We start from the raw sequence: 18,529 nt of genomic DNA, 5'->3' as shown, positions 1-18,529 counted from the left end.
AGCAGGAAGAACCACAAAAAAAACTGCGTATGTCAGTTAGAGGGGCGACGTTATGGACCAGATTATGTGCTTTTTTGTTGTTGAAATATTTCAAATTAAAAACTACAAAAGTACATGCAGCGTAGAGTGAACACACAGCCGCCAGAGTTTCCCAAATGGCGAAGGTTAGCTAGCGTCGGTGACGTCTATCACGCAGCAAATTGGCTCAACTATGCTTTTATTTTGAAGTTTGTTCCGGAAGCCTTTCTCCTTCCACGACTAGCTAGCTTGTCAGTTGCCGTTAAAGGATACAAACAGAAGGTTAGCCAGGCTGACACCAAGAAAAGGCATTATCTGTGCTGTCGCAGTGGCTCCATACTGTTGTGTTATGAGAAGAGAACACTGCCTGTGTTAAGACTGTGGTGAGGAAATAATACCACTATCTAATTGTGCTCACGCTAATTTACTCCCGCGGTGCCGCTTATGATGTTAGCTAGCTTAACCTGTTAGCTTGTTTTGGCACCGGCACGCGTCCGCTCATTTAACGCAATATTGTCTCATATTAATCACGAGAAGTTGAGAAAAGCCAAACACATACAGTCATTGTATGTTATTATCGTGCGTCACGTGTGTTGGACTTGCACGAGATGACTTAACTTCTATAATGGCTTCACTAACAGTTGCATAACTTGGTTAACATTCGTTATTTAACCTGTCAGCTTTTCCTGCTAAGAGTTTACCTAACGTTAACCTAAGAAAAACTACAATATTATCGCAGACATTAACCGTGCAGTATGATCTAAACACTACGAATCAATCACGTTGTTCATGTCCACTGATATAACTGCGTTTGACCTTTCTTGGCCACTCTCGTTGTTTAGATTGAACACCATGGCTGCGGCTCCTCATCTCAGACGGTCAGATTCAGCTCAGGGGGACTTCTCCCCTCTGAAGCGCTTTGTTGTAGCCAAGAAGAAGATCAGCGATGTGTTTGAACAACTTCTGAACTATGTAAAAGAGACTTCCGAGTTTGTTGAAGGTGAGAGTATGTGCTTATCTGTTCTATGTGCTTATCAAGTCATATTTATTTTATTGGAAATGACTGACAGATAACAGAGTTATAACAGGAAACTTTTTTTTTCATGCTAGAAGTTATTATGTTAAAATAATTGTTATCATCCGTCGGTCAGTTCTGTCTGAATGAGTCATAGAGGAGGTGTTGTTCGTCTGTGTGTTTTGGACAGAAACCTGTGGGAATAAAGCATTGGAGAACATTGCGAGTCAAAATCAAAAGTTGGAGATTCAGGCATATGCTGACAAACTTGCTGTCATTAAGGATGTGCTGGCACGCAGACACATGAAAGTGGCCTTTTTTGGAAGGTAAAAACAACTACACACAACATCATTTGATGTGTCAAGTATATTGTCTTTAACACTTTTCTGATGTGATTCTCAAACAGTATTTTTCCATAAAAGCAAACTTTTACACACATAATCATTGTGATGTAAAATACTGCAAGTAAAGATAGTCTCTTTCCAAATGAATCAGGTATGTTCTTTAAATTGAACTGTTATCCTTAAAGTGACATTTCTCCCTAACCTCAATTATTTTCCACAGTTAAAACCTATTCATCATAATTGAGTTCAAACTGGGCGTGAATTTAACCATGTTGTGCTCTGCACTCATGCAAAATAACGTCTTTAAATGCAAAACACAATAGGGAGGGGTGTGTCACGGAATAAATATTTCCTCTGCTTAATTCAGCAATGACTTGCAGTATCTTGAACCACCTCACATTGAGAACACTACCTGTCACAGGTGAAGCCATATTATCCATTCAGTCGGACCCATTAGTAGACGCATAATAGTGTAGCTTTAAAATTTAAAGTGAATTAGGATGTGACACCCTCTGACTTTACTTTCATTTTGAGAGTAATTTGAGCAAATTATTTTGTTCCAAATGCAGTCCATGACTTTTGTTTTGTTTTTAGGACCAGTAATGGTAAAAGCACAGTGGTAAATGCCATGTTAAGGGACCGCGTGCTGCCCAGCGGGATTGGCCACACAACTAACTGCTTTCTCAGTGTAGAGGGCACTGATGAAGACAAGGCCTACCTTAAGACGGAGGGCTCTGATGAGGAGAAGAGCATCAAGGTAAATGTTAATTTAATAACTACTTTGGTTAGGTTTTAACTAGTCTTTTATGAGCCCTGGTTTGTCTCCCATATATATATTTACACATTATTCTTGTTCTAAACTATTGAACAACTTTCTACTTTTGCTAGAGTTTTTGGGAATAGTTTTACTCATATACAGTCTATGGATTTTACACAAACCAGAATCTGACCATATTTGCTAATCAGACCATGAGTGATGCTGCACTTCTTCACATTTTCTCTGTTGATTTAATGGTGTTTGCCCACGTGCATGAATAATGTTTCCATTCAGTGTTGATTTATCTAACCCAACATGTGTGAACCTACAGCCATGTTAATATAGACATGGGTATGCAGGACATTTACGATGTTGTCAGGTGTCTGAAACAAAAGCCTTAGCCTCAGTGAACTAAATGAAGTGGACAATCTTATATTTGCTTTTGTGCTTTTACATAGTACTGTGTGCATTGTCGAAAGTCTTCCTTTCAGCGCTGTAAAAACTAAAAGAACCAACTTTATATAATTTAAACTTGATTAAAGAAACAACCGTGTGCTCAGATTTTCTACCCCACACAGCCTGAGATAGAAAAGTCGTTATTACAGTCGTTGTAATAGACATAGCATCTACATTAAAGATAAGTTATTACAATAACAACGATAACATCTGTCTATTCACATCTCCTCTGTAGACCGTAAACCAGCTGGCTCACGCACTCCACATGGACGAGAGTTTGGATGCCGGCTGTCTCGTGCGTGTGTTTTGGCCAAAGACCAAGTGTGCTCTTCTTCGAGACGACCTGGTGCTTGTGGACAGGTAACATGATTCGTTAATCACATTAGGACATTTATAAAGTTTACAAATATCCATCTGACAGAATCAAGGACATCGAAGAGTTAGATTTACACAGATCAAGTCACCTTAGCTGTAGAAAAAATATCACGTTCAAATGGAAACATTACTTCTCATATTTCATAGGTGATGTGCATTTGACCTCTTGACCTCTCTTCCGCTCTCTTAGCCCAGGGACAGATGTCACGTCACAACTGGACAGCTGGATTGACAAATTTTGTCTTGATGCTGATGTCTTTGTACTGGTGGCCAACTCTGAATCCACTCTTATGAACACGGTAATAATGCCTCTCAGTCTTGTGAAATTAATGATTTGACAATATCCTGTGAAATGGTTTGTCTGAAAAGACATTGATAGAATAACTTGAACTAGGAAGAGGCTAGATGTTTTTTTTTAATATAACTTTTCATTAATCATTCAATAATTGATCAAAGTACTTATTTAGTTTATTAGCTGTGAACTCTGACACTGTCTTGCGTAACATATTTATTACCAGTCAGTTGTCTTTGTGCACATAAATTCAATCTACGGCTATATATTTAAATTTCTGTTTCCATATCTCATTATCACGTTATGTTCCTTTTTAAATGTATGTCAGAGTCATCTCAAGGTGATGAGAGTACAGTAATTGAAATACTTGAATTGCCATACCTAATAAAAACTCACCAAAATGGGTTTTTAGTTATGTCAGTCTTTTATGTATACTAAAAGGGCCAACATGCTTTGTGGAAAATGTGGCTGCCTATGTTTGTATCCAGCCACACGGACCTCACTCTTGTTTCTGTCTGCTCAGGCATTTATGCAATGTGAGGCTGGACACAGAGTCGATCACAGCTTTTTAAAGGGAAAGCAAAGCATGCATTCCCGTCTGCGCTATAGAAATAAATCCTTGGTATTATGTAAATAATGTAAGATAGTAAAATAACGATGTCATGAGCGTCATTGAGAGCCTTATTTATGAACATTTCCATCCATCTTACCAAAGTACTTTGCTGTTGTGGTGTGTAAAGTAATGAATGTCTTTGCCTAGTCTTAACTCTGATACATAATGCTACTCTAGGAAACATAGGAGCATCATTCTTTTTATGTCGTAAGGCTTTATTATGGTTTTATTACAAATATTTAGTTTTCTCCCATTCCGTATGCTGTACGCTTTGTTTTGAGTTCAACTCAACAGTTACTGGAATGGAATACATGCAGTATACATGGCATAATATATATTTTGACTGATTTAAGCCTTAAGTTTAAACTTAGACATCTGCTAAATTGTTCACATCCTTTAATTGATTCTGCGTTCATATTTTCATGTGAGATCCTGAGTAGTTTTATTAAAATTAAGACAAATAAATGTCTGTCTTTGGAGATGCAGCAAGTTATTGGATGTACTCCAATTAAATGTAGGTACTGAATATTTATCAACAATAAATTCTGAGTCCGTTTATTTTTATTGTGTCAAAACTAACTACTTTCTAGAAAATAAAAAGTGTTTGATTGTTTAAGAGGTAAAAGAAAAGGGAGGTAAAAAAAATGAAGTTGAGTTTTTTTCTGATTTGAGCAACTCTTACCTCTCTTTTCACTCTTCTGTCATCTAGGAAAAGCACTTTTTCCACAAAGTCAACGAACGCCTGTCAAAGCCCAACATCTTCATCCTCAACAACCGCTGGGATGCCTCCGCAAACGAACCAGAGTACATGGAGGATGTGAGTCAACCATTTGTTTAAGTAACTTGTTCAGTAACATTTGATTATTGCACAATGTGCCCATATCAGACTATCTGTAGTGCACCTTAAGAATGTTACATCTCTTCGTCCAGGTGAGGAAGCAGCACACAGACCGTTGTGTGAACTTCCTGGTGGAGGAGCTGAAGGTCGTAGATCGCGATCAGGCACCCAACCGCATTTTCTTCGTCTCCGCCAAAGAGGTGCTCAACTCCCGCATGCAACGTGCACAAGGCATGCCTGAGGGAGGTAAGGCCTTCTCTTCACTAAACTCCATTCAAGTTGCAAACCACAAACAATAATGAAAACCGTGTTTACAATTATGAAAAGTGATCCAAATCAAACAAGTCAAAAAACAGTAATGTATGTTATATAACCTGATGTATAATGCGCCTGTACTATTTTTCCTTTTTACATACAATGTGATCATTTTATCCAACAGGTGGAGCCCTGGCTGAGGGCTTCCAGGAGAGACTGAAGGAATTCCAATGCTTTGAGAGGAGGTTTGAGGTGCGTGCGTGCGTGCGTCCGTCCGTCCTCTGTGCGTGCGTCTGTCCGTCTATGCGTCCGTCCGGTCGTTATCTTGCAATAATTTTATACCTACTTCTCAAAACATGATCTATTTCTTATCTGAACCATATTTTAATGATTTTGGCATATTTGTAATTTTACACTGGTTTTATGTGCGACCATAAAGTCAACAGTTTCTCTGAGAGGGACGAAGTGTCGAGCCAAAAACAGCACAGATGTTGATTTAAGATGATAAACGTTGCGGTTGGTTGTATCATCAAAGCCAATCCTTTTGACATTGTCTGGCTGCTGTTAGGAAGAATTGGAGAGAACAGGAATCACTATTCTGAGAAGTGAGGCTATTTTTATTTCTCATTCATTCAGACCAAGAGATACAAACAGCGGCTGCATTATCAGAGGCTGAACTCAAGCTTATTTTATTTTTAAAAATTCTGTTGCCTGGTGAAAGTGTGTGTGTTAGTGCATCTTTTTAAAAATTGTGTGTTTTTAAGATTAATGCATGGAGAAATATATCAAATAAATTAAGACACAATCAAAGTTCTTCCACGAACAGTAAAAGCATACACAGTCGACCACCTAAACTTGGATCAGTGGTTAGGTTTGGCCACCGATCATTCAACATGAAGCTGGCGGCTTCAGGGCCTTCTGGACCAATCACTGTGCTTTCTCCATCAACCTGCGTCTTCATTGCTGAAGTCTAGATTCACTTCGGCGAGGACATTCATTTGTTCTTATTCCAACTTGATTTTGTTCTGTCTTAACTTTCATTCATACATTTTCTGTGTTTTCGTTCTAACATCGTGAATTTAACTGTGTCCATCCTGGGAGCAAATTATCATTGCATTAAATTTATAATCCTTAATGTTGCAGTCGTGGTTGGTTTGGCCACCTCTGTTACTACAGAGTGCGGTTTAATATAATAATAATAATAATAATAATAATAATAATGAAGTAAAAAATAAAATAAAGCCAAAAAAATAAAGTAAAGCGCTTGTTAAGAAGCGTATTTGTCAAAAATACAACCGCACCTGTCGTATCTGTTTAGATTACAGCCAAACAAACTTTGTTTTTAACAACTAAATTTGTCAAAACCAGAGCAACAGTGATCTGATTTTGTGCTAGATGTGCCTCAAGTTTCCACACAGTGGCAGGATGCAGTAAAGTTAAAAAACCTTCCTGAAGAGTTCAGGGTGTGCAGCCTGTTTCACAATTCAAGCCCCACGGATTTAGCCAGTCTAGTGCAGCTCTGATGCACCATTCGGAGAGTGAACAATAAACGATGAGCCGGTTGTTAATGAGATAAAATCACACTGGATTACATGCACGCTACTGTGAAATCCACTTGTATTTAAAGGCACTTTGAATGGAATGTGAGAATAACGGACTCACCCTCTAGTAATTAGTGCTAGCAATTAAAAGATAACTGAATGTAAATACATTAAATCAGTGGTTTTTAACCTTTTTTAGTGATGTGGCCCATCTGGATTTTTTTCCTATGTGGAATTTAGATGCTAAGTTTAAATACATACATAAATATATCATTTTAAATATATATTTTTGTATATTTCAAGTACCCCGAATTTGAGAACCACTGCATTAAATAATTGAAATCTCCAAAAATGGTTTTGAATTCAAAATCTTAAGGATTCTAACTTTTAGAGAAACCACACAGAACAATAGCGCTTTAAATATAATCTGCTTGTTTTGTGTGGCATAGGAGATTATCAGTTATCCCAAAATTACACTATAACTCCTATTTTTATGTGTCAGTGTTTCTTTTGCCTTTCATTCTCATTCTTGATTGTTTACGCTTGATATTTTTATATAATTTTCCTGTGGCTTTACCAACACATTACTGTGACAATCTGTGGGCTGTGGGACACAAGATACACACACTGCTGCTGTCATTTTCACACCTGTGTGTTTTTTGTTCTCTTAAGTTAAAGTAGCAGGTGTCTATCTTGTCCTGCGTTCGTCCCTGGTAGCGTGCAGGTTCATGTGCCCTACCCTACAGCAGCCCCTATAGCTGTCACAGTAACTCGTGTGTTATGGCCTCGCAGGAGTGTATCTCGCAGTCAGCAGTGAAAACAAAGTTTGAGCAGCACACTATCAGGGCCAAGCTGATCACAGAAAAGGTCAAGAGCATCATGGACGCCATCAACATCGAGGCGGCAGAAAAAAGGTGATTATCTTTTTACGCACATAGTTTTTCAGTTGGAATGGATTGGTGGACATTACTTGGTATGGTGGTCTGATGTTGTCTTATGACTGGCTTATAGAGATGATTTATGAATCTAAATATATCCGGATAATATGGCATTTTGTTTAATATTAAAAGGATGAATTAACGAGTAAAATATCAGGGGGATTTCTTAAAAATGCTACTTTCTACTGTGTTTCTTGTTGTGTATCTTTACAGCCTGAGTCTTTTTGACAGAAATAGCGTTTAGCTGCTAGTTTGCATTTGTAACTTTTTTTCCTGTTGGTGGGGTGGGACCTCAGAGTGGCGGCTCTGGAAGACAGAGAGTATCAGATGGACAGGCTGGAGTTTGTCAGGAATCAGCTCAACTTGCTGATTGATGATATAAAGAAGAAGATCAAGGCCATCAGTGAGGACGTAGAGTCGAAGGTAATGACAACAATTGGTTGAATCACTTTTGAATATTCGGTTCTTGCATGTATTTGTGAAACTTAATCAAAGACTGTAAAACCCATGCAATCTTCCCATTTGAGGACATACAACAAGCAAATTGTGTGCATTTTGCTTGATTTGTATGAAACAGAAATTGCTGGTTAATCCACTAATTATTTCACTCCGTCTCTAAAATGAGTTTACTCTAAATGTCTCTCACTTTAAACAAGGTGAGTACTAAGAGTAGAACAACAAAAAACACATTGATTGAAACCAAGTCTTACATGTAGATGTCTATTAGAAAAGACCAATATATATGATATTTAATGCACCAGCTGGATATCTGATGTGCTGCTAGTGGTTCTTTAAGTAGAACATATAACTCCTCCCTTCTCCTGTGCGGTAACTGACTCATAACTGGTTGTGTTTCACCCAGGTATCCACCGCCATGGGAGAGGAAATCTGCCGTCTCCACGTTATCGTTGATGAGTTCCACACTGACTTCCACCCCTCGTCACATGTCCTCAAGATCTACAAGTCTGTAAGTAGTGGCAAAGATTAATTATTTGTTACCGCACTTTTCCTTGGAATTATTCAAATCTTTTTGTATTTACTGCTTTCCTATGTGACTTCTGTTCTGTTTGCAGGAGCTGCTGTCTCACGTGGAGGAGGGGATGGGCAAGAACTTGGCCTTCCGTTGCTCCAACGCTGTCAACGCTTCTGTCCAGTCCTCTCAGACTTACATGATTGGTAATTACACTGGAAACATGACTGGACTGAATAATGAGATCTCTTTTGTAGTAATATTGCATTGTCTGTGTGAGAGTTATCTCAAGACATAACAATTACAAATCTGTTTAGTGCAAGCTTAGGCCCCTTAGGCCTGTAGCCCTGAGGTTCAGCCATCAGGAATAAATAGATCAGCTAAACCAAAAGGTTTGCTAAAATAAGAGAAATAATACTAATCGGCACACCATCGTTCACATCTCAGTGAGCAAAGTGTATCACATCATCAGCAAATGATTATAGCTGTCTCTTGGTCATTTATGATACAGAGTATTCTTGAGGGTATCATCTTAATAAAGCGAAAACCTGTATAGGAAGCTATGTCAGCCCAGATTTCTACTACTCCATTGTTTTTTTTCACTCACTCATTCAGAGAGTGCTGCTAAACTTAGTCAAAGGCTTTTGGGCACTGAGGCCATGGTCTGCAACGCCCGGCGCCCTGCTAAATTTACCCTCCTCGCTGAATGCCATCATCCCATGCCCCATTATTCTCTAAGTGCGTCACTGTGACAGGCACGCATGCAAGCTGTGCTCAGTGACAGTGACGTTGAAAAGGTGTTAATGTGCCCTCTGATGAAAAGGACTCAGGTGCTGTTATGAAATTGTGGTGTGAATTTTTTTTTTCCCCCCTCGGGAGCGATAAAGAAAACTATGATATTCAAATTGAATGTAATCTTTTTTGCTTTAAAGACTACAATGATAGTCTTTGATAGAAGTGGTGGCAGCTTTGTTTTCTTTGTCATCGTGCGTTGCTATTTTCTGCCCCATTCTACCCAAATATGTATTATTGGCTGTGAAATATATTTGTACAAAATGTTAAAGTACTATTTGAAAGAATAGTCTCTTAACGCAGGTATATATTTCCCCCGTGCGTCAGTGTGTGTTATAAAATACAAACTAAACCACAAATGATCTCATGACCGCTGTCTATTTCTATTGTATTCTCAAACATGTTTTCTCTCTCTCCAGAGAGCATGCTCCCTCTGCTTCCCTCTTCGGCCCAGAGACAAGTCCACATGCTGGTGCCGGGCAGGAAGTTTGACCTGAGTTACGACCTAAACTGCGCCACACTTTGCAATGACTTCCAGGAAAACATTGAGTTCCAGTTTTCGCTGGGCTGGACAACGTTAGTCCACCGCTTCCTGGGATCTGTCAATGCGCAGAGAGCGCTCAAACTGGTGGATCAGAACTTCCAGGTACAGACTACCAATTCTGAGAAAGAGAGAGCTGGTTTCTTACATTAAATATGATCTGCTCTGCTATGTCATTGTATTGTATTGAGTATTTTTCATACTTAATATTTGTATGTTTACTCTGTAACGTGTTTGGTACTGCCACAAACACATTTCCCCCTTGGAGATGAATAAAGTATCTACCTATCCCTCTATCCATCCATCTATAATGTCAATAATGCTTCCGACTTTTGGTGGTATGTGACTTCATTCAAATAAAAACAAAATATACATTGAAGAAAGTCAGATTTTATTTTTTTTTAACTCAGCTGTCATTCCTCAGGGTTCTCGACAAGCGCTGCCTTCGGCACTGACGCCCTCCTCTGGACCTCCGTCCATTACGGCGCCGCCCAATAACGAGACGGCGCTCATGACCCAAGAGGACTTGATGGTAGCCATGGCAACTAACGTGGCATCCCTCACCTCCCGCACTTCAATGAGCGTTATCGTCGTTGGAGGAGTGGTATGTCGTTTGACGTTAACATCTGGGATAGATGTACATATACAGTTCTACACAATGCTGTTTTTTCTTCTGTGCATTTCAGCTCAGAGGAGTGTTTTTTTTCTGTTTGGAAAATGTTACATTTAAATTTACGTGAAAAAATTAGTTAACGCTCACATTTGGCTCCAAATTGTGGAATTTTTTAAAATATATTTATGTATTGAGATCTTACCCTCCTAACCTCGCAAACTTTCAACCTAAAGTTGCTGTAGGTTATGGCAACAAAAGTAACTTGTGCACAAGTTATTTTCACTTGTGGATTATTGAAATCAGGTGTAAAGATTTGAATGCAAAGAACCTAAAAAACTCTTCTTTTTAAAAAAAAATGTGTACATGTGCAGGACATTGCACTGAACAGAAAGGACGGTCGAATTATAACACTGCTAACCGTTTTTTCTTGTTTATTGGTAATATTTTTAAGGTGTGGAAAACAGTTGGCTGGAAGCTGATAGCTCTGTCGGCCTCGCTGTACGGCTTGCTGTACTTGTACGAGAGACTCACCTGGACCACGAAGGCAAAGGAGCGTTCTCTGAAGCGCCAGTTTGTGGACTACGCAACAGAAAAGCTGCAGCTCATCGTCAGCTTCACTAGTGCCAACTGTAGCCACCAGGTCCAACAGTAAGTCGGGGTACAGTACAGGGTTGTGCGATAAGCCGGTTGAACCAATACACCCGCATAAGTATTCCCTACAGTATAGATTTTTGATATACCGTCATACCGGTGCGTAGACCCAACATCTGTTGTTACTCTGCACCAGTAAGGATATTTAACTTTTCACAGTTCAACACGGAGTGTGCAATGAAGCTAATTACCTGTCGGGGTTCTTAAGTTCAGTCATGGTGCAAATTTACACAGCCGAATTGCATGCTGGGACAGGCAAGTTGCCGGCAGCAAGTTGACACCACTACTTTGCACCATTACTCAATTTTCTGTCTGTCATTTAACCTACTGACAACCTGTCTCACCATAATGTTCCTAATTTGCGTACACACACGCACACAGACACAGATCTCATCCCTGCTCTCCCCTCTGTAGCAGGGCTAAATAAATAAGCACTGCAATTCTGTGCCCTCTGTGTTGCCAGGGAGATGGCGGCGACCTTTGCTCGGCTGTGTCAGCAGGTGGACCAAACGCAGAAAGAGCTCGAGGCTGAAATCCGCCAACTGACAGCCAAGATAGATCAGCTGGAGAAGGTCCAGAGCCAGTCCAAGATTCTGCGGTCAGTGCCGGCTTTATTGGGGGAAACATTAACCGGGGGGCGGCGCAGTAGTTGACTTTTTGGCAATATCTCGTCTGGGGGAGATGAATATCCTCCATGATGTGAGTGATACCGAGACCTGGAGACAATCAAATTCTACACCAGATCTAAAAAATATATAGTTATTTTTGTTTTTTACAACTTAAGCTTGTTGCACAATCCTGCTGGCAGTTAACAGATTCACAGTTTAATTAAAACTGATTTTGTCGTACATAATTTGTACAGGATGCGGCTCCTGTGTACAAAATTACATTTAACAGACCTGATGATGCTGCCACTGCCTGTGCAGTTTTTCAGCTTTAAAATTACTTATGTTCGGGAAACAAAACTCCGATAACACAGAAGGGAAATACAATTGTTTTTGCAAATATAAAGTTTGTAGTAATACTGCTCCCTCATTTTTTTAGAGCTGGCTTTAAATGTGTGTACTGATGTATAAAAGTGGATGTATTTGTGTCACAATACATCAAACTGAATGGGGATTGTATGCAGTATGGGAGAGTCTTTACTATCCCCTGTCATTCAAGGGTTTGGGACTACAGTTGGCTATTCAGTCTTGATATTTATATGATTGCACTTTTTTTTATAATTATGTTACAGAAGAGCGCTACAAATAAACAGTTTAACAGAGAGAAATGCATTACGTTGTGATTTGGAGGAAGTTGGTCCAAATCTGACGTGTTTGTTTCCTCTGCAGACACAAAGCGACGGACCTGGAGAAACAGTTGGAGGTGTTCACAAACCAGTACCTGCATCCTCAGCAGTGAGCTGCGCTCATCCACCACTCCAAAGTTTGGTTCTCGCTGAGTAAATCCTCCTACAGCTTCACGGCGCCCCGGTCCCTGGTCTCCTAAACTACACTGCAGTTTCTGTGCGGACAGTAATGCTGGAAAGAAGAAACGATTCAAAGATATTTATCGATTTGTTTTGATAATATGAAAGGTCATACAAGAATACCAAACAACTGCAGCTTCTCAAGTGTGATGATTTGGTCCTTTTTGTGTCATTTGTAAAATTGTAAAAAAAAAAATAAAAAAAATCTTGTCTCTTTCTGTCACACCAAATAGTCAAAAAGAAGAAGAAAAAAAAACATTGATCAATTGATGATGAAAATAATCTGTAATTTCACTCTTAACGGACAGAAGAGCGTGCAGGCCCAGACAACATGACAGTATTCCTCCCTTCCCTCTTCCACTGCCAAATGGGTCTTTCAGGTGCTCCAGAAACTGCAGTGGACCAATTGCCTGTAAGGCAAAAATGAGGACTCTTTTTACGCAAAGACGCTCCTCCACAGTGTGGTATTAGAATCTCGGTCGGCGGGAATGCTACTGGTCGGGTGCTATATTTTGACACTATTCTGCTTCTAACTGTGAATATGCCTTTTTTGACTAACTTTTCTGAAGAAAATCAAGTTTGAGTGTCTGTAAGACTGTACATGTATCTTTTGGGGCACATGATCTGTTGTGTTCGCAACAAAAAAATAAATATTTAATAATAAAAGAGAAACTTTTCCTTAATTATATGGACCTAGTCAGTAAATTGAGAGAAAATCCTTTGATTAAAAAGGGAAAGCAAGTTTTTCACATACTGTTGTTTCATGTTCTATTTTCTAACTATCCAAACTGTATAGAGCCAGAGCTTTGGAAGACCTCATATTTTATAATATCCTCCTTTATTTATAACTGTTGGACCTAAAATGTCAAGAACACCAGTCCACACTTGGTAAAACTGTCTTTCCTTTTTCTTGAATGCGTGTTGAAATACCTCCCAGATTTGCCTGATTGTATTAAATCTGCCACAAATCTAAAAATGACTTTGTGAATTTATTTGGAAGACATTTTACTATCAACGCCTCAATGTCCATGTTTAGTTCGTATTGTGCACAAACGGCATGACTGATGGCCTAAAAACATGGATGTAAAGAATGTACTGTTAAGAATATTTTTTTAAACTGCTTTGCACTTGTCTTCATAATTAAGAAAATGTGTATTCTATTATATGCTTTCGTCCTATGACTTGTATGTCACTCAACCATCATGTTCCTTTGCCTGCAGATTGACCTCAATCATCGCTCTACCATCATCCTTTTGTTTCTGTTGCTTATGTTGTCCTACAGGAAGCTGCTGAGTTGCATGTATCTACTGAGTGTAATGTTGGTAGGACACCCAAACAACCCTTTTGTATGTTACCTCATACTTCCCACACAGGTGCGCAAGTTAGAAAGTGTGTGAAATACTTTCTCACATTTTCAAACAAAGAAATGGTCTAAACTTGACATGAGCCTTCACTGTCAAATTGACCCAAACATCATCTCTGTCATATAAACCTGCAGGGGTGGGTTGCAAATACATGATTATTTTTTGTTTTGATGAGTTTACTGATTGGAGGAGCATGCAACCTCAAGGCGGAGGTTCTATTTTTACATTTTTGCACTTGTTCCACCTGTTTGAAATATTAACAAAATCCACATCGGTGGATATTGGATAATCAAATCCACAAAAAACAATTTTAACATATGTCCCTTTCTAAACATTTAAGACAATGACACTTTGCTGTCAAAGCCTGTGTAATTTGTCCAGAGCCGACTATTACACCAACAAGCAACAGATAGTAATAGTTTTGTTTCCTTTGGTCTTCTTTTCCAGTGCTTTCAGATTAATGAAAGAGGGTGTTTCTTAAAACTGTTCCTGAATGAAACGTATTGAAACTAATTTCTATAAAAGGAAAATACTGTACACAGTATCGGTATACGGTCTACATTTTTCTAAAGGAAATCATCTAGGAGTTTTATTCTTGGTTAGAAGCTTTTTATTGGTTACAATAACTCATGGCAACATATCAGTATCACCAAGCCACTGTACAAATACAAAAAAAAGGTCTGGTGTGAAAAAGACTATAAAAATTATTTCATAACAAGTGATTATAATTTCACACAATAGCACTGTAAGATAATTATCATGGCACCAAGTCCCTGGTCTTTACTGGCTTAAAACAATAAATAAAATCAAAATGTCAAAACAGTAGGTTGTAGAGTCAAAGGGCAGTGCATCATTTTGTGATGGTGCTGTGGTGGTGATCATGTGACAATCAAGTCAAGTGACACGGTGTCATCGAACCAGACACTTTCCATTTCGCACATCTAGATATCAAATTTGGAGTCGTGCAAACACGGTCATCAAAATACTGCCTGAACTTGTGGAACAGCAGCAACATTTTCACATCTGCTCTTTGAAGTTAAATGTTGGCACTGTGGGTGATGAATGGCAACTTACACTGGAGCACCAAAAAAAAAAAAAGAAGAAAAAAAAAAAATACCGCCAAACATACCACTCCAATGATTCAAAGAAGTCACAGATATTGGTACTTGAGACAATACTGTAAATGCAGCAAATGTCGACATTTCGTAACACCACAGAAGTTGATTCAACAGCTCCAGATCAGTTTTATAGTTAAGAGAATAAACTGGTGGAGACTTCAGGTAAATACAACATAATGTAAAATTAAATGAAGTCAAGCACCTTTTTTGATTAATGAGTGAACTGCACAGGCACGTAGAAGTGTTACTATTCCAGGTTCCAGCGGCTAATACTGCTGAATTACACACACAGCAAGGAAACAGTTGCCTGCTGAATATCACTGTCGGAAATAAACACAATCCCCTTTTCAGCTACTAAGGGCGATGGTGTATTTTTTTTTGCCTTCCAATTTTACACAGCTCATAATGTCCTAAAAGAACAGGGTGGGTTATATTTAAATAGTTTGACATTTTGGGAAATAATATGCTCATTTTGCTTCTGGAGGAGCGTTGGAGAAGACAAAAATTTCATTTTTCATTTCTGTACATTGGTAACAAACTTCAAAAAGGCTCCTGCGAGCCAGCTTAGCTTAGCATAAAGAGTGGAAATGGAGAAGAACAGCTAGCATGGCCGTCCAACAGTAACAACGTCTGCCGAGCAGCATCTCTCGAGCACACGAAGGAGCATGCTCTCAATTTAATATGTACAAAAACGTGTGTAAAAATGTGTATTCACCATTCACAGGGTGGGTTTGTGTCTAACCAGTTGCCAGACAACAGATGGAATTGACATTTTTTGTTAAACTAATAAGACACGTGTTTATTAGTGGGCTTCAGACAGAGCCAGGCAGTCTTTGTGCTAAGCTAACAGGCAGCTGGATGTAGCCTAATATTTTAAACAGACGGACATGAGTGTGACGTGAATCTACTTAACTGCCAGGAAGCAAACATTTTCCAAAATGTGAAACTATTCCTTATCAAGGAAACATGAACATCTGACATCTGCTGACTGACTTTAGTCTAATAAGCAGTTAACTTAATAACACAAACGCCCATCTTCAGATATAAGCAGTACACCGGTTTGGTCAGACAACAGACGGGGTATAAAATCAAACTGATGCAACTTTAATTGATGGATATGGAGAAAGTTGGCACTTGAGTAGTGAGCAAACATTTTTTTGTCTTCCTTTTTTTGTCACATTGACTAGTTTTCAGTTCACAGCTCAGAGTCTGTGGATAACATTGGCACAAATGAGGAAGTAACACTTAGATCATACATCAGAAACCCCTTCATCATCATCATCATCATCATCACCCCCCCCCCCCACCCCGCTCCCCCCACGCACACCGATATGTAATACATATCACATCCTACACACCTCAAAGATATTCTCAGACTAAAAACTATAACCGTTATTTTTAACATTCTCTCAAAATGGATTAATTAATGCAAAGCCAGGTAGAAGCAGCTAAAACATTTAAGAATGTAAAAAGGTAACTAGAATCACGGCAGGCCATAGAGGGGTTTTATTGATAGCCGATTGAACCTAAATAAATACTACAGTGGTAGTGTGCGGTGGTAGTAGTAGAAAGCAGTTGTATAAAAAGCTTTAAGAAGCAGTATGGAGCTGCATGTGCTTGCGTGGTTTTCTGTAAGCATGCTTTTTAGTGTTCACTAGTATCAGAATGTGCTTCCATTGGGAAAAGAAAATAATTAGCAATCTCTCTTATTGATCAATGTGTAAAAAGGAATAGTAAGAGAAAAAAATACTGTAGTCAATGCTAGTATTACCTTCTATTATGAATGGTATCGTAAGGCAGAATGGAGACACAATAGTGCCACATCTCACAGGAGCACCAACCCTCCTTCATCCAGCCCATGTGGGTCCAATGTATATATTCAGAGATAGGCACCTGAGACAGCCGATGGATAGGTCCAATTCACATACATTATGTGTATTTTCTTTTCTTAATTACGTCTTTCGAGGAACCAAAATAATGGAAGATGTGTGATGAGGAAATACTCAAAATCAGAGACAGCACTTCTATGAGTAAATAAGTCACGTGTTCAATGGTTTACATTTGTACTACAGTTTGTGAGTGCATGTCTAGCTCTCTACTAAGTGTACATTTCTGTCTACCAAGTGTACTTTCTTCACAAGCAATATTTAACAGTTCATAACATGTTTTTGGTGATGAAAAAAAGTGTTAAAACCCTTTAAAAAAAAAAAGAAACTTTTTTTCTTTTTCCTTTTTTTTTTTTTTTAAACACAGGCTTGTGGCAACACTGGTGTGATTTTGGAGAAGCTAACATGATGTCAGTTCCATGCGGTTGCTCAGTTCACACCTTGTTGACGACGAAGAGGACTCATTGATCCTTCACTTTGAGAAGAAAAAAGAAGATAAAAATGACATGGCGAGCTCTGACGGACATCTTTTCTTCAGTCCTCAGAGGCCTCTGAGACAGTCACTGCTGTCTTTTATGGTCCTTTAAATATCCTCACGTGACAACAGGCCGCTCTACCATTTGTCCATACAGGCCTCAGCACCATTACAGGCTCACAGGTAGAAGACGGCTTCTGCTCAAAGAGAACGCATCTCTCTTTGCGATGCCCTTCTCTCCATCAGTGTCATTTGTACGGGCAACTCGAGATGCTCTTCTCGACTCTACGGAAAAGTAGATTCTATAGGCCACAGCTGACAGGTTTATATTATGATGCAAAACCATTATTCAGGACTGTTGGGTTATCGATCATATCACACAGCTGTTTGCATGGAATGTATGTGGTTTTCAGATATTTGGCATCTGAAGATTTGAAACCACACTCCAGGCGAGTAGAGGCCAAGGCAAGGCCTCCAGTTAAATACAGTTTTCTATCTTAGCCTAAAATTCACCAGTTTCTACTTTGGAGCTGAACCTGTATCCAGACAAAAAAAGACACCACTTGTTGGTTTTGAAGCGTGCTCTATAATCATTAATCACAGCAGTGTGGTGGTTTCCTTCCAACTGAAAAGACTGGTGAGGAATGCCATGGGTCGCGTGGTCATTCACATGAATTTGCAGATATAGGATGCATGAAATGCGCTTGCTGCCTGTACAATAATACACACATACAGAGGAGGAAGGTGAGTTTCGCTGGGCCAAAGTATATTTTTGGATATTGTTTTTGTTTACTTGCTAAATCCTTTTTTTGTTCCTGGACAAGTGGGCTTTGTTAAACAGAAAGTACCAGAAATAGTACAAAATGAAAGGAGGTTTTTCGGTTAAATTATGATACGTTACTGCGTCTGAATTTCTGGTACCTCGTACTCACACAAATACGCGTTTCTGGCAAGGAGTAATGGGAATATGTACAATAAAAGTAAAACATAAACCGCCCAAAATCATAAAAAGCTAAATCTCAAGGGTGGGAAATAAACTACAAAAATATATACATACACATTATATATGCATATATTCTGCATATATACACACATAATGCTGTACATATATACTGTCTTTATATTTACATTTACATATTACACACCGACGCTCATCTTGTTTGTTGTCACAATAAAAGATTAAGATTCTCTTTATAGGAATTGGAA

The 18,529-nt window shown here is 38.9% G+C and overlaps 1 protein-coding gene across 1 annotated transcript; it reads left to right on the top strand.

Annotated features, from left to right (window-relative positions):
• Positions 1-260: 260 nt before the first annotated feature.
• Positions 261-13,456, top strand: mfn1b (mitofusin 1b). Its single transcript, XM_068591758.1, has 18 exons — positions 261-401; positions 861-1,018; positions 1,224-1,359; positions 1,972-2,134; positions 2,826-2,950; positions 3,156-3,264; positions 4,580-4,687; positions 4,801-4,954; positions 5,148-5,215; positions 7,297-7,418; positions 7,739-7,865; positions 8,305-8,409; positions 8,516-8,618; positions 9,624-9,850; positions 10,170-10,349; positions 10,810-11,006; positions 11,473-11,607; positions 12,344-13,456. Exons 2-18 carry the CDS (start codon positions 871-873, stop codon positions 12,411-12,413), a joined length of 2,277 nt encoding a protein of 758 aa, XP_068447859.1. The 5' UTR covers positions 261-401; positions 861-870; the 3' UTR covers positions 12,414-13,456.
• Positions 13,457-18,529: the final 5,073 nt, after the last annotated feature.

The sequence above is a fragment of the Clinocottus analis genome, unplaced genomic scaffold (genome assembly GCF_023055335.1).
Source record: "Clinocottus analis isolate CAN_PGR_092001 unplaced genomic scaffold, fCliAna1.0.p SCAF_25, whole genome shotgun sequence".
Classification (NCBI taxonomy): Eukaryota; Metazoa; Chordata; class Actinopteri; order Perciformes; family Cottidae; genus Clinocottus; species Clinocottus analis.
This window is presented reverse-complemented; position numbering and strand designations above follow the sequence as displayed.